Source organism: Ascidia mentula, chromosome 8, assembly GCF_947561715.1.
Source record: "Ascidia mentula chromosome 8, kaAscMent1.1, whole genome shotgun sequence".
NCBI lineage: Eukaryota > Metazoa > Chordata > Ascidiacea > Phlebobranchia > Ascidiidae > Ascidia > Ascidia mentula.
In genome coordinates, this window is record NC_138573.1 from 2229501 (window position 1) to 2243415 (window position 13915).

The 13915-nt window shown below is 42.1% G+C and overlaps 1 protein-coding gene across 5 annotated transcripts in view; it reads right to left on the reverse strand.

Annotated features, from left to right (window-relative positions):
• Positions 1-121: 121 nt before the first annotated feature.
• The window catches only part of LOC145912661 (potassium voltage-gated channel subfamily KQT member 2-like), a 32373-nt gene continuing 18579 nt past the window's right edge, over positions 122-13915 (reverse strand). For 4 of the 5 annotated variants that reach the window (XM_083000212.1, XM_083000213.1, XM_083000211.1 and 1 more), the window contains 15 exons: positions 13471-13561; positions 11301-11427; positions 10844-11019; positions 9345-9473; positions 8469-8579; positions 5321-5502; positions 4556-4736; positions 4111-4237; positions 3449-3548; positions 3244-3375; positions 2720-2920; positions 2169-2310; positions 1749-1835; positions 1032-1392; positions 122-739 (listed from right to left, as the gene is read on the reverse strand). In XM_083000212.1, coding sequence (XP_082856338.1) covers positions 123-739; positions 1032-1392; positions 1749-1835; positions 2169-2310; positions 2720-2920; positions 3244-3375; positions 3449-3548; positions 4111-4237; positions 4556-4736; positions 5321-5502; positions 8469-8579; positions 9345-9473; positions 10844-11019; positions 11301-11427; positions 13471-13561 — 2764 coding nt within the window. In that variant the 3' untranslated portion in view covers position 122. The remainder of the gene's footprint in view (positions 740-1031; positions 1393-1748; positions 1836-2168; positions 2311-2719; positions 2921-3243; positions 3376-3448; positions 3549-4110; positions 4238-4555; positions 4737-5320; positions 5503-8468; positions 8580-9344; positions 9474-10843; positions 11020-11300; positions 11428-13470; positions 13562-13915) is intronic. The other variant, XM_083000210.1, reaches the window with a different exon arrangement.

Consider the following 13915-nt stretch of genomic DNA (forward strand, 5'->3'; position numbering starts at 1 on the left):
GGTATTTTTAGAAATGGAAATAGGCAAAAAACGACTAGAAATAAAGAAATCGTCGGGGGAAGTGTAAAATTATCGTGCTTGAAAGCAGAAGCGACCGAGAAAAGATGAAAGTGACGAAGATATTACACTATGTGTTTGAGTGAAAACGACTCAAAGTAAGGATCGGTTTCCTGATCATCATTGACGAAGGACGGGGCGTTTAAGGCAACTTTCGAGTCAAACAAAAGGGTCGCGTCGCCGTTGCACAACGAAGACGACGTCCCCCGACGACGCACGCGACCCTCTGTGACGTCATCACCGGACGTCGCGAAGCGTTCGGGGTATCTCTGTTCGTTTTCAACGCGGAGAAGGCACTCTTTCCTGGATGAAGAGTCGGAATCGCCTGTGGTGGTGGCTGCGGGTATGGTGGCGTCGACGCTGTAACCCTTCGTCACGGAGCTGCTCGACGGGGACCCGAACGGTTCCGGGCCATCGACGTCCAATGGTGAACTGGAAAGAAAGGAATCAGTTTGTTCGAAGTCGGGTGATGTCGTGGAGCCGGTGAAACCGATGGAAGGTTGGTTGCGGTTCCCTCTTATGCGCGTATCCCCATACACTGTACCGCCGTCTAGCGGAAGCGGTTTACACGCGAGTTCATCGCTGTCTGGCGTTGTTTTGGTGACCGCTTGAGAAATCGGTGGGCTGGGTACGTCATTGTTTCTTTGCAGCTCGAAGAGGTCGGAACCGGAGTATCGAAATACTGCAAGTATTCCGGATGAGTTAAAACTGCTTTAATTGACCAAACGCGTATTCCACTACAGAACATTAACTCTTTCAAGACAAAAATACAGTCTGTGTAACTGTTACAAAATTCATTTTACAAATGTTTCGATTGTAACTACTGTAAAAGTATTTTGTCCCCTCGCCCGCATTTCACATTGAAAATGATTGTAGCTAATAGAGATGCTGTAAAATGGATTTCGTTGCAAATATGTGGGCTATATCGTTTGTCTTGAAAGTTTAAAAACCGTGAGGTAGATTCCCAAGATTACCTCTTTCCTTCTGCGAATCATTTTGGCCACACTTCGCTGTAAAATCAAGCGAATTCCACCGCTTCAATGGAAAGAGAGGTTGGCTTTCCAAATCCGACACAATACTTTTTTCAACATGCCGAGTCCGCGGCACTTTCGACCCCTGTGACAAGCAAGAACCGACACCCATTCGCCGCTGTCTGGCGCTGCTGCGCAGTTTTCCATTTTGTCGAATGGAATGACAAGATCGACGTTTTGGAACCAGTGGTTCGGCACTGATGAATGCGTCATCGTCCGAATCGGTCGTGTCATCAACCACGCCCTGAAATCCCATACCTCCTTCGTCACTCTCATCATCGTTTTCATCATATTCCTCTGCATCCTTTTAATACGGAAATAATCGCTTATAAGTCGTATATAAAATAAACTTTAAATGTTGTGTAGATAACAGGCAAAGTAAAAGCACCTTTTTTTACCAGCGCCGTCAATCACAGTAAAAATTGAGCACCACGAGTGCAAAACTAAATGTCAGTTGACTCACGGTGTGGCACGCAATTAACAAAACCATTAACACAAAATCTGACAATATAACCTTTTCAACACAGGTGATTAGAATATATTATACTAAGCCTAAAGAAGACAGAAAAAAGAAATGTTTCCAAACAGCTCGTGGAAAAGAATAGAATGGAAAATGACGAGGTGGAATACTCAAAATCTTGTCATGTTAGGCTTGTTTACCTTATCAGGGGAGTTCCAAGCGGCAGCCGGCCTGAAGTCACTTTTTCTTGATCGATTCTTGCTCATACGAATTGACGAAGCCGTTTTCTACACAGGGTTTTGCATCAAATTAAATGCCAGCAACACTACAGCAGGGTATGGACAGCTTTTTTCACGTTTTATTTTACCACACCGGAAATCAAACCCAGGGTATTCCGGCCACGAACCACAAACTGGTTTTTGGTATTCAGGTCGGCTGCTTGACCAATGTTCCAAATTTTTGACCGCACCGGGATTCTAACCTAGCATATCCTCGGCACGAATCCCGACCGGGTTATCTTCTAGGTAGCCTATGTGGGTCGGGCGCTTAACCGATGTTGCCAATGGTCGAAGCAAGCTATAAATGGAAGTTCTGCACTGCCACCTCGTGGCCTAACTTACCAAAGTATCAGATTTCCTGGACCTCCAGAATAGTTCCTTTCTTTCCCCTTCCTCGTCGGAATCCTCGTCCTCCCCTCTGCTTTTGATCAAAAACCTCGGTTTTTTCCCCGAGGTGGAGTCCCGATACTGACCTTTGTGATTCCTTAATTAAAATGGTGCCCGTGTTAAGACTGCTGATAAATTATCGCATCTTCTCTTCACATATGTGGTTTTATTTTAACGTCAGTTTAATGTTTTGCTACTCACTAAATAATTTTGATAACATTAGAAAAATGATACGTGTTAGAAATGGTCGGTAAGGTTTTTGATTGGGGTCGATAACGTCATTACAGCCTTCCGGCCAAATTTAAAAGTTTACGACAAACCATACGTTCAATGCAGGGAAAAGTGGCCTTAAAATGAAAGCCGATGTTTTTTTAGATACGTCGCATTGTTCTCTTTAAAAATCATCGAAATCGGACAAGAAAAGGAGAAGTTAAGTTTAAAGTTTCGTCGGCCCCGACAGAAAGCTTTGTCGGTCACCGACTCAGCTTGATAATGGAGAGACCAACCTGCACAGGTCGATAATAACGTCCATTTTACGGTCTATTTTCCTCATTTCCAATTCGACCAAGCTCAGTCGCGAATTCATGCTTGGCGTCTCGTTGTGACGTAACGAGCCACAGCTGACAATACGTGACCTGCGTGAACACGTTCCGTTCTGGTTGACTGACGACGACCCGTCGGGGGAAATACCCAGTATGGTGTCGACCCTGTAATTTCACGCAGGGAAACACGTTAAATGCGAGTTTGAACCATTCATTCTTTTCTTTTTGACGAGAAAATTAAAAGCGATTGTAATCAAGAGCAAGTTTTGACTATAGCGGGATTCGGCTGAACGTAAACACCCTTAATCAATATTCGTCCAAATCCAAATATGAAATAAAATCAAAATTCGAAGTCGGCAGAGTATTGAAATACCCGTACCATTCGACCGAATCCGTACGTTCAGATTTGGTCCTGGAGGAAATCCTTATCACTGCACAAACGTATGAAAATCGCCTGGGCGAGAGAACCCTAACATAGAGGACTTTACCTGCTTTGCAGTATTTTGATTCTTGACAGCATGTCTACGTGACCGGAAGAGTACTGTTCCATTACATCTTTTACATCGTAAGGGCGCAACGCCTCTTTGAATTTGCGTCGGGCCACCATAAATTTCATCATCCTGAATTAAAAGTCATGGGGAATTAACCCAAACATGCGTAGATGTCAATTAACCAGAATGACCGGACACTGACCTTATTCCCCGAACAGCCATTTTGTGTTGCTCCGTCAAAACAATTTGGCTCGAATCACTAGTTGTTGTCACCGACGAACTGTTGTCGTCAGACTCGGCTCCTAGAAATAAATGCCCTCAAATCTTAAGGCTAAAACACCATTTTGTAACAGGGCAATTAGATAAGTGACGTCAATCCTTTCAAATCCATGCGCTCAAGCAGTTCTTTGCAGTAAAATTAAAAAGCTACACTGAATGTTTGGCCGATGCCTAGTTCCGCGCACAGATCAACGAAATTTTCAGAAAACGTAATTACTTTCAACAAACCATGGAAGTAAATCCTAGTGTTTCGAAAAATAATTAGCAAAAAACCTTAGCCAAACTGAATAATATTTTCCGTAAGCTGGAGACAGATGGCCACAGTTTCGGCCTATAAGGTCTCGTTAGTACAGCTTGGTGTGACTATTGTAGATGATGTTGTTGCCAAACGGCCAGGCAAAGACTCCCACATGGTGACTATACAATCAACGTCATCCGTTGGGCACCAAAGCTGCACTGATGATACCTTATTTAGGTTGAAACAGTGGTCATTTGTCTGCAGCTTAGAGCCAATTCATATTATTGGCACTACTTTGCTTATATACGTGATTCATTTTTGTGCGATAAATATAGCGAGTAAAATACCTTGGTCTATCGGCGCCTTTTTATCGCTACTCGATGATTTTTCTCTCCAAGGAACTCGAATCGAGTTTTGCCGAGAAAGTCGGTCCCCCAGACGCTCAGCTAAGCTCTGCGACTTCGTCACTTGGCCCTGCACACAGACAAGCACTCACTCGTAATCCCGCGTCAAAATCGCAATTATCGAATAATATGAGTCACGGTTTCTCAATTTGGAGGAGGGGATTCCCCATCAGGTGGTAATCTCGTTTAAAAGGGAATTGCACATTTTTATTAAAACGTTCATCAATTCCAAAATTGCATGGTATTTCTTTTTTTATATTACCGACATGAACATAACATTCACAAACCGAATTTTCTGTGGGGGAGCTTGAAATATCAGTTTTAAGTAGTGCAGAAATAAAAAAACTCAATACTTAATTTAAAACAAAGTTATGAACTTTCGCGTTACCTCCTGCTTTCCAGGACTCGAAGCCTGCTGAGCGCTGGAGGTCGCCGAAGAGCCGTTGCCTTTTCCGACGCTCATGCTCAGTCGGTTGCGAAAGGTGGTTTTCATTGAGAAACGTGGACTGGTGTTGGGCCGGAGTACGCTACGGAAGCTCCGCTTGCTTATCCTGCGCCATGGATATATTCTGGTTGATACGAGATATTAGTATTTGGCATTGAGGAAATCGGCAAATTTGTTCCACATCACCGAAACTGTGTTTCGCAATTATTTCTTCGCGGCAAAATAAATAGTAGGGATGCACCGAAAGTTCGGTTTTCCGAATTTATTCGGCCGAAACTAAGGTTTTTAAAATTATTCGGAAACCGAAACTTTTTACTGCATGCAACGAAAACACACAAAGTTTAGTATAGATTAGAATCATTGCTTAAACTTTACGAATGTGTTCGTTTTGTTCATTTATTGTCACCGAAAGGATGAAAATCAACTTTAAGCAGTTGTTACAGCAGTCGAGGTAATTCTGTGTCAATAAAAGGCTGTATGATCAGATGAGATCCAATCCAGCACATGTTTTGTTAAAATTTATTACAGTTAAAGAGATGGATACTAAAATTAGTTTCGGTTTACTAGGCGGAATAAAAAAAAATGCTGCTTCGGTGCATCACTAATAAATAGTATTTTTAAAATTGGGAAGCGATATCCACAAACCCTTATAAGTTCAAATTTCTACTGCGCTAAATCGCATGGATTGATAAAAACTGATGAACCCACCCTTGTCCGTTACAGGCCCGGATAAAAGGCAACCACGTGGCAACGGATCGTGAGTTTTTGTCTGCGGCGTAACATCTCCACATGCATTGTATGAGGTAGGCCGCCGGCATCCTTCTGCGGGCAAAATGTTTTTGTCGATGTTGTTCTTGAACTTTCAGCGCGAAACCGGAACCGAGGATTCCCTGAGCGACAAAAGACGAAATTGAAGCGAGCAGAATGTTTAGTGCAGATTTTTTTTATATAGAACACGTCACGCATTCACTGCGTTAATAATAACTCATTATTAATTTTTTTGTGTTGTTATCGGTCAGGCGTTCTCTAACCTTTTAAACTCACTTGGATCCTCTATAAATTAGAATGCGGCACTAAACTTTTAATTTAGCTAAAGTTATAGAAGGAAACAACAGGTTGCCCTGGTTAGGTGAACGAATTGCGATATGCTGCTTTTGGTTCCGAATTTTTTTTGTTCTTAATTAATATCATAGAGGAAAATTACCGTTGCAGATGTAGCTTGGGAACATTTTACGTAAAATTTTTCGCGGCACACCTGAGCCAGCTTCACTGCACACAGTCAAAGAAATCCTGATCCAGGCCAAGCAAAAATTCGCGTAGAAATATAAAAAAACCGCATAGATTTATGAGCTGTAATGGGGCCGAAAGGTCGCAGGAATTCGGATCTTTTTTTTATTGAAACCAGAGAACTTGAAGAAACGACATCTGGAACATGAGCATTGTGACGCCGTGCGCCGCGTCGTAACAATCAGCAAATAATCGTAAAAAACAATTGATTGGATGATGCGCACGCAATAAAATTGTGACACAACAAAGGTATGAATAAGCTCTTGCCTTTGTCTGGTCGAGGTAATTGAGAAATAACCTTTGTCACAAAACAATGAACGGGTTTTGTAAGCTCATTACTATTCTGCGTATGTCGCAAGGGCGGGTGTGTTTTATTGTGCATCTCTTGGCGTTTATGAAATGAACACGTTACGATTTCCCTGCACTTTGACACGTAGACATTATACCCATACTATATAGCTATCATGCTATCATTTAGGATAGGTTATGTGATAGAGATGGCCGAGAATGTCTATCTTTAATAGGAATGCGAATGCACAAGCCAAAATGGCCAACGCAATTACCGAGCCGGTCGTGCATCTTCAAGGCAGCATAACAGCTGTTAGCGCAAAACAAGACGAACTTGCCAAAAGATGATTAGAGCGACATCACGATCACAAGCTATCATCACAGCTTTAATACCAACACTCTAGTGTCTAAAGGGGAATGAATGGCCACTATTACGTCGACGACAGATGTTAGAGGTTTTCTACACTTCCCTGGAGATACGGCGCGTGATACAAGGGCTAAGGAGCACGGAAAACTATCGTGTTTGGCCTGAGGTAACCCGGGGGTATGTGTATTAAGGCACAGTGGTACACAACTTGCATAAACCAGTGGGGCATTCACTCCTCTACAAACTGTTATGCTGACGCACATTTGTTTTTCGTATTCGTAAACGATATCTCGGTTTTTACCACTCCGCCGAAAAGCAATGCTATTTACCGTGGAACAAACAGCGACACTTTACCCCTAGTTCACCCGTCTTTCTAAAGGACGTTCATGCCAAACACACCCGAATGCTAATCGCAATCTAATTACAACCGAAAACAAACGAATTGCACAAGGGTAGTTTGGCGGGCGGTAGTAAATCAACCTGTTCAAAAGGACTTGGAGAGAAGTTTGAGAAAAGGTCAATTTTAATTGAACGCATCGTCGGTTATACAGGACCGCATTTGGTCTCACAAACGGTTGCTTCTCTACATGGAACCACAGTTAAATCAATAAACGCGCCCGTTAATAACCGGGACGTTCGCTGTGCCTGGGCCAGCAAAATTACAGGATTTGCGCTTCCTTTGCGGGTGAAATTCGATTTACTTTCGTAACACAACAAGTTGGAGTTGCTCGAAACAACAAATCTACAGTGGAGGGACAGAGATTAACATTTTTTTCTGTAACCTTTACTAAAGCCGGTGTATCTCCTTTAGATGTAAGGCAAACAAAATGATTTCTAGCCCTTGAAGAGAATATACGTTGTATCCGTGGTATTCAATGTTAAATACAAGATTTTGGGGAAATAATGCAACTATTCTCTTACGCAAATAAAAACTTGTTGTTCTCCATATTTCATGTGTAGCCGGGAAAGGCCAATATTCTAATATTGATACTGAGCTAATTTTCATTTGAGGCGTCCTAAGTATAGTAAAGGCAGGGATTACGCAACAAATCTGTTGCAATAGTCGATATGCCACAACACAATTATGATACAGATTTGTTCGAGTACAAGCCCAGTACAGACGCTATGCCGGCATGGAATCGACGGGTGTTCAATTATTAATCAAACGACAGCCCAGTTTTCAAGTTAGAAGCCCTGGCGCTTTGGGCAGAGTATGCAGGGCTTGTCACTTTTAAGTTGCTTCGATCGATTTAGAAATCGCTTGGCAGGTTTTACATTGCAGAAAATGTCGATGCAAAATTAGAAACCTAATTTTAAACCTGGATCAAGCGCAGTGTAGGATATGTGCCCAGTTATGAATACTTGATGCTCGCAAATGTAACGAACTACCGGCCTTGAATTTATCGTATTTAAGGGTTGTTTTTATTATGTTTGCAAAGAAAAACTCTTAGCTGCCAAAAGATCCAAAACTAGACATAGTAACTAATTATCATGACGCCGATATATAAACAAAATATCGTTAAAAAATTTCAGCAAAAAATTCAGCAAATCCAAATGGTTGGAACGTGGCTACAGTAAAGGCTGGAATGGATAATGGATGGATGTAACTAACAATAAATATTGCGTTGTTGTTGCAGCCAGGCATATTGTATTTCAATTAATCTGTTCTTCAGGAACAATTTAACGTATACTTTTATTTACCGACGTTACGTCTGCTATTCAACTAGGCTTTATCAGGGCAGGCGACGTCAAGACAATGGTGGATAAAACTGTACGTTTTATTGCGCGAGAGGAACAGATTAATTAAAATATTACCAATAAAGTTGCGTTAACGGACTCTCCGCGCAACCTATTGTGAACCCATACGCAACAAATACGTCGAAGACCTATGTTCTGCATTCGTCAGTCGCTTACCGCCGGCAGAGCGAAGAACGAAACTCCGAGGATTGCAAAGCAGCAAGCGATAAGTCGACCGATCCAAGTCTTCGGCACCTTGTCGCCGTAACCAATCGTCGTCAGGGTGACCTGAAAACAAACAAATTTGCTGCACGCGCGGGAAAAACAGCAATGGTGAACCATTTGAATCCAATGAGTGCAAGAACGGAGTAGGAATTTTCCGTTGAACTTTAAAACAAATTGTTTATCTTTAACAAGATTAGAAGACGTTTTTCTCTACTATCAGAAAAGCGGTTACAATCGGTATCAAAAGCCTGTGGTCAGCGCTGTGCCAGTCATTTCCCAAAACATGCAAATGTCTAAAGCTCGTAGATATTTCGCACCCAAAAACTATAGACAACGGATATATGACATACAATATACGCATAAATTGTTCCATATCGATGTTTTAACAACTTTCCAAAAACAGATGAATTTAATTTTTAAGAAAATGTTACAAAAAATAACTGACAAACCCCCAGTGGCAAAATATGTTTGTTTTATGTCAGGCCAACCATACAGTTTTGTCAGTTTATCACGTCTTTGTTCGTTCGCGTGACATATGCAACAATAGGGACTGCTTAAATGCAAGTGAAAGACAATAAAAGCTGTCAAATATTTTGTCAACAGATTGCTGTATTGATCTAGTACCTTCTAAATTCGTATTTTTTGCCTTTTGTTGAATTGATCGTGCATGTCGCACTGGTCAATATTACCACAACTGCCAGTGCCCAAGTACAGATCCGTATGTAAAATACCCTGGGCATCCTAACTTATATCCCTGACATAGCAGTCATTTAAGAAACAATAAAAGCCCATATAATCACAACAAGGCGGTTTAAACAAGCAACCCACCAACCCCCAGTACAGTGCATCGGCGAAAGTGCCGAAATCTTTCGGGTTGACGTCCTTCTCCGCTTGGTAGACGAGGAACGAAGCGAAGATGAGGGCGAGGAAGCCGATGTACCATGCAGTTACCAACTCCTGAAAAGGAAACATAAATGACGTCATGCGCAACATCTGGACGGACGCGTGTGGATTGTTCCATGTCGTTCCACTCAAATATATTCAGGATAAAGGTAACCAAGAACGCGGGGCAATTTGACTACGCTAAAGGTTATAGCTCCGTTTTAAAAGATTCAGTGAATTTTACACAAAAACTGCAAAGCGATCGGCAAGCTGTTTAGCTGCGTTGCTTAAACGCACTCAGAAAAACCACCATTAAAAGTTTTACCAGAAACAAATCCTTGCAGCATATTAATTTTGGTTATTTCACGAAAATGTTTCTTGTAAAGCGTAAGAGAAAAAAAACAATATATGCTTCAAAAATTAAATCGGAAAGAGCCTTTAAATCTTTGGACCTTGTCTGGTTTGGTGACCTTGATTTTAGCGAGGCTTTGTCTATAACCAGAGTGACATTACTTTTTTGTGCCACTGGAGGCATCAACAGTCAATCATTGAGAATACCGAGGGTAAAACGTTTAGGTTTGAAACTGAAAGTGGCTTTGGGATAAAATTTGGAGCATTTTTGCCAACACAAAAATTGCTTAAACATCTACGCATGGTTATTTTTTTGAAAAAAATATAAGATTTTTTTGAATGGTTGCAAAAAAAATATGGACGGTGATGAACTCTTTCGAAAGTAATACTGAAACGCATAAAAATGCACTCGACTAAAAAACCTACGGCACTACATCGGAGAATCGTATGTCTGCTAGAAAGTTACGTGGAGACTGCGCTACCCAGCATTCCATAAGGGGCAACGCTCGGATTCGAACACACCCGACCCCCGTCGATCCGGCAAAAATGCGAAAATAACGTGAGAAGGGCGTCAAATCCCTCCGCAAACAGATATGGGCGTCAATTGAGTTAAAACTGGTCGGCAAACGTTCTGCGCGACATTACTCAAATTCCCACAGGGATTTTTCGTCAATTGAACGATATTGCAATGCCGGGCATGAGCCAGGAAACACGCTTGACGTTGACGTCCTGCTCATCCGCGCTCGGATGACGGAAACGTCATTCTCCGACTGACAGAGGTGCTCCCTTAATGTCGCGTGCGCAATAGATTGAAGTGTGTTAAGCGATGGGTTGTAAGCGCAACGAAACCAACTGGGGTAACAACAAGTAAAAACCACTCGACTGAACTAAGAAATTAAAGCAGCCACCCACGCAAGCTGAACGTTTTACATGGTTAAGCAAAATCGCTAAAAGCCATTTTTGTTCTAACCCGAGTTAAACGTCAGCTATTGGTACGAATATAAGTTTGTTTTTTACCTGTTTCCATATTCTTTAACATACGTCAAAATTGGTGAATAATTGACCGATTACACGAACACAACAACAAACCCCACCTTGCTGTGTGCTTTCACGACGGAGGAGAGAAGTTTCCACGTTCCTCCTCTCCTGTCCATCCGCACCATCCGAAGGATCTGGAGGAACCGCAAGCTCCTCATGGCAGTGGCGGCGAACATGTGTCCTTGCGATCCGATGCAGATCACAATGAAGGAGGAAATCACCACTATAATATCTGGATAAGAACGTATACGGCTTGTATACAAAAGCGCACTCTTGGGTTCGCAGCAAAAAGCGTCACGTGGCAACAATTTTTCATACATTTCTATATATGACGTCACGTATCCAATAAATAAATTCATCCGCCATACTATTATTATAAGTTGTTTCTTGAATACAGTTAACACAATCCTAAAGATGGTATAATTGACCGGGCTACAATATTAACATAGATGAAAGTGCATCGGTAGTGATGCCTTCAATACACTAGCAGCGCTTTTACATACAAACAATTACCGATTACGCAAAGTGGCTTTTTTAGAAAGCGTAGCCTCCCCACCACACCCTGATATCTACATCTGCATCCCGCGCTCCAGATGCGGACTCCCATCTCCGACGTGAAGAGGATGAGGATGATGATTTCCTGCGGGTGAGAAAGCGACAAAATAAATGGACGGTTGTTCGTCTCACTATCGGATACCCACGCAGTGGTTTGGCCATAGTTTTCGTCTCTGTTGTTTGGTATTCAACGGATCGACGTTGACCGAAAGGTAACATAACGCGGAAGTATGCCAGCTAGTTCAAAATCTATCCCAGTGCCACAATCACTAGCTGTACATTATGTAGAACTGTCCGCAGCTCTCCAAAGATTCTGCCTAAAGGCTTCTTTGCCTCAGTTTTTTGTATGTGTTTGACGGTTTTCGAACGCTTCACAATATGTGCACTGATCGCTATGAGCGCGGTTTTTCGGAGTGGCGAAGTGGGGGAGGTGAGCTTTAAAGAGTATCAGATGCGTTGAAAACATCAAAAATAAAAATTTAACATTTTGACGAGAGCTGCAGACAAGAGTCCCTGATTCGACCTGCACGGTGTCATCACGTAGAAAAACAAAACACTTTTTTTTAAGGAACACCACAGTTCGAATTTCGAAGAAACCGCCAAAGCTACAATTGGTATAGCGATTTTTGAGAGGTTTGGCCGAGGCTTTTGAGTGTTAGCAGCATGCAGCATTGCATATTCTGGCATTTGATTCATTCTCTAAAGTTGTTTTGCGTAGTCACATTAACAAGAATGTACTTTCTTTAATTGGGAATGAGTGACAGGCGTTTATATGGCTCATAACAGCTCCAACCAAATTAGCAGCAATTAGCGTAAAATCATTGAAGATCGATAGACTTCCGTAATTTGCCAATAATTTGTTTCTGTCAATACGTTTGACGTCACAAAGTTTTTTTAGCGCACCGAGCGTTCGGGCGTGGAACAAAGTTTGATCACATCGGCCGTTAACTGTGAAAGCCACGTCCAATCATAACACACCTGCAGCACACGTGACCAAAGTGTCGACATCAAATATGGCTAACAAGTTTGTGATGATTTAAGTTTTACAAACTATCACGGGCAATGCGCGCTGATAAAAAGTAAAGAGGTTACAGTTGCAGTTCGCTACTCCAGGGCTGCACATTTTAATTCACGAGGGCAGAGTTGACTATTTTACACATTGGGCAAAGAAGTCAATCGAACCTTGGTCGTCATGGCTACCCTCCGTATCGACATGCTAAATACTCGTGGGAAAGTCCCGGTAACGAGAAATTAGTCGAGATGCAACCTTGCTTAAAATGAACAAAGCGCGTCCCTCCGAAGTGTTAATTGGCAAAAGACCGTCGAGCAGGATCGAATAGGCAAGCGTCCCTCGTGGAGGGTGCTTATTACGTTCGAAAGCCCTAATTGTGCAGCATGCGCTGCGGTGTATATCCACGCCAGCCCCGGGGGAGAGAAGCGCAAAAACTCGACGTCGCAGTGTACATTGCCCCGTCAATTCCTAATTGTGATGCAACAAACTGTGGTAATAAGGTGGCATAGGGTCTCGTCCCGAAGGAACCCAAGTTTAAAAGCATCACTGCAGTCTTGGGATTATCGTGGCGTTAAGTTTAGGATGAAGTTCAACCCTTCATTTGCATTTTGCCGTCTGTTTTTAGTCATACCGTTACGACTACATACGTCAGTTCCAAATCACTTTTTTTCAAATCACCAACCACAAAATGCAACATGAACATTGAAAGGGAGAGGGTTTGCTGTGTACATGATGTTTTTTAATGCTCTCAGAGAAGAAGTACCGGTTATAGGCATCCAATTATTTGAAAGCCACTCACATTGCTCGTAAATTTACCCACAATGTCGAACACTTATACGTCTGATTTCTATAGGTAAAATTTATAGTTTTCCTAATTTCCTAAATTTCTAAAGGAATATTATCAAAGGAAGGCCTGGTCTAGTTTCACCATTTGCTACAAACATGGAGATACGAAATATAATGCAAGTATTTTTAGAGTGCATTAGTAACCAACCAAGTCTGTATAATGAAACATATTGCACCACCATACGGCTCTCAAAGTTATAAATTTGTACACAAAAGTGGACAAGATTGGGCGTTCTTTAAACCACATTAAAAGTCGCAACTCGTACTTACAATGACAAACAGGATCTTGTTGGCGAGGTACTCGTGTTCAGGAATGGTGGCGAAAACCGATAAAACGAGGCAGCCGAAAACGAGAAGAAATCTGCGAAAATACGAAATATGTTTACAGAATTACTCCGCTCCCCACGTTGCAGAATAATTAACAAGGTTTGGCTGAAAGGTCGTAAGATTTCAAAAACTCGGGCAAAGCAGTGGATATATAACAAGGACATTGTGCGGTGCTTTCAATAGCGTGAAACGAACGTGGTAGTGAGAGTAATTTTGTAACATTTGTCTGATGAGTTCTGTTTTTTGTTCTATGGATGCTGTCAAAAAAGCAATGCAAATTCATCCCAGCCAGCCCACCATACATGCCAGTTAATATCGGCCACGCAAAATGGCATTAAGTTGGTAACGTCATCTCGCTGGAGCCGATGCAACTTCCCTTGCAAAAAAG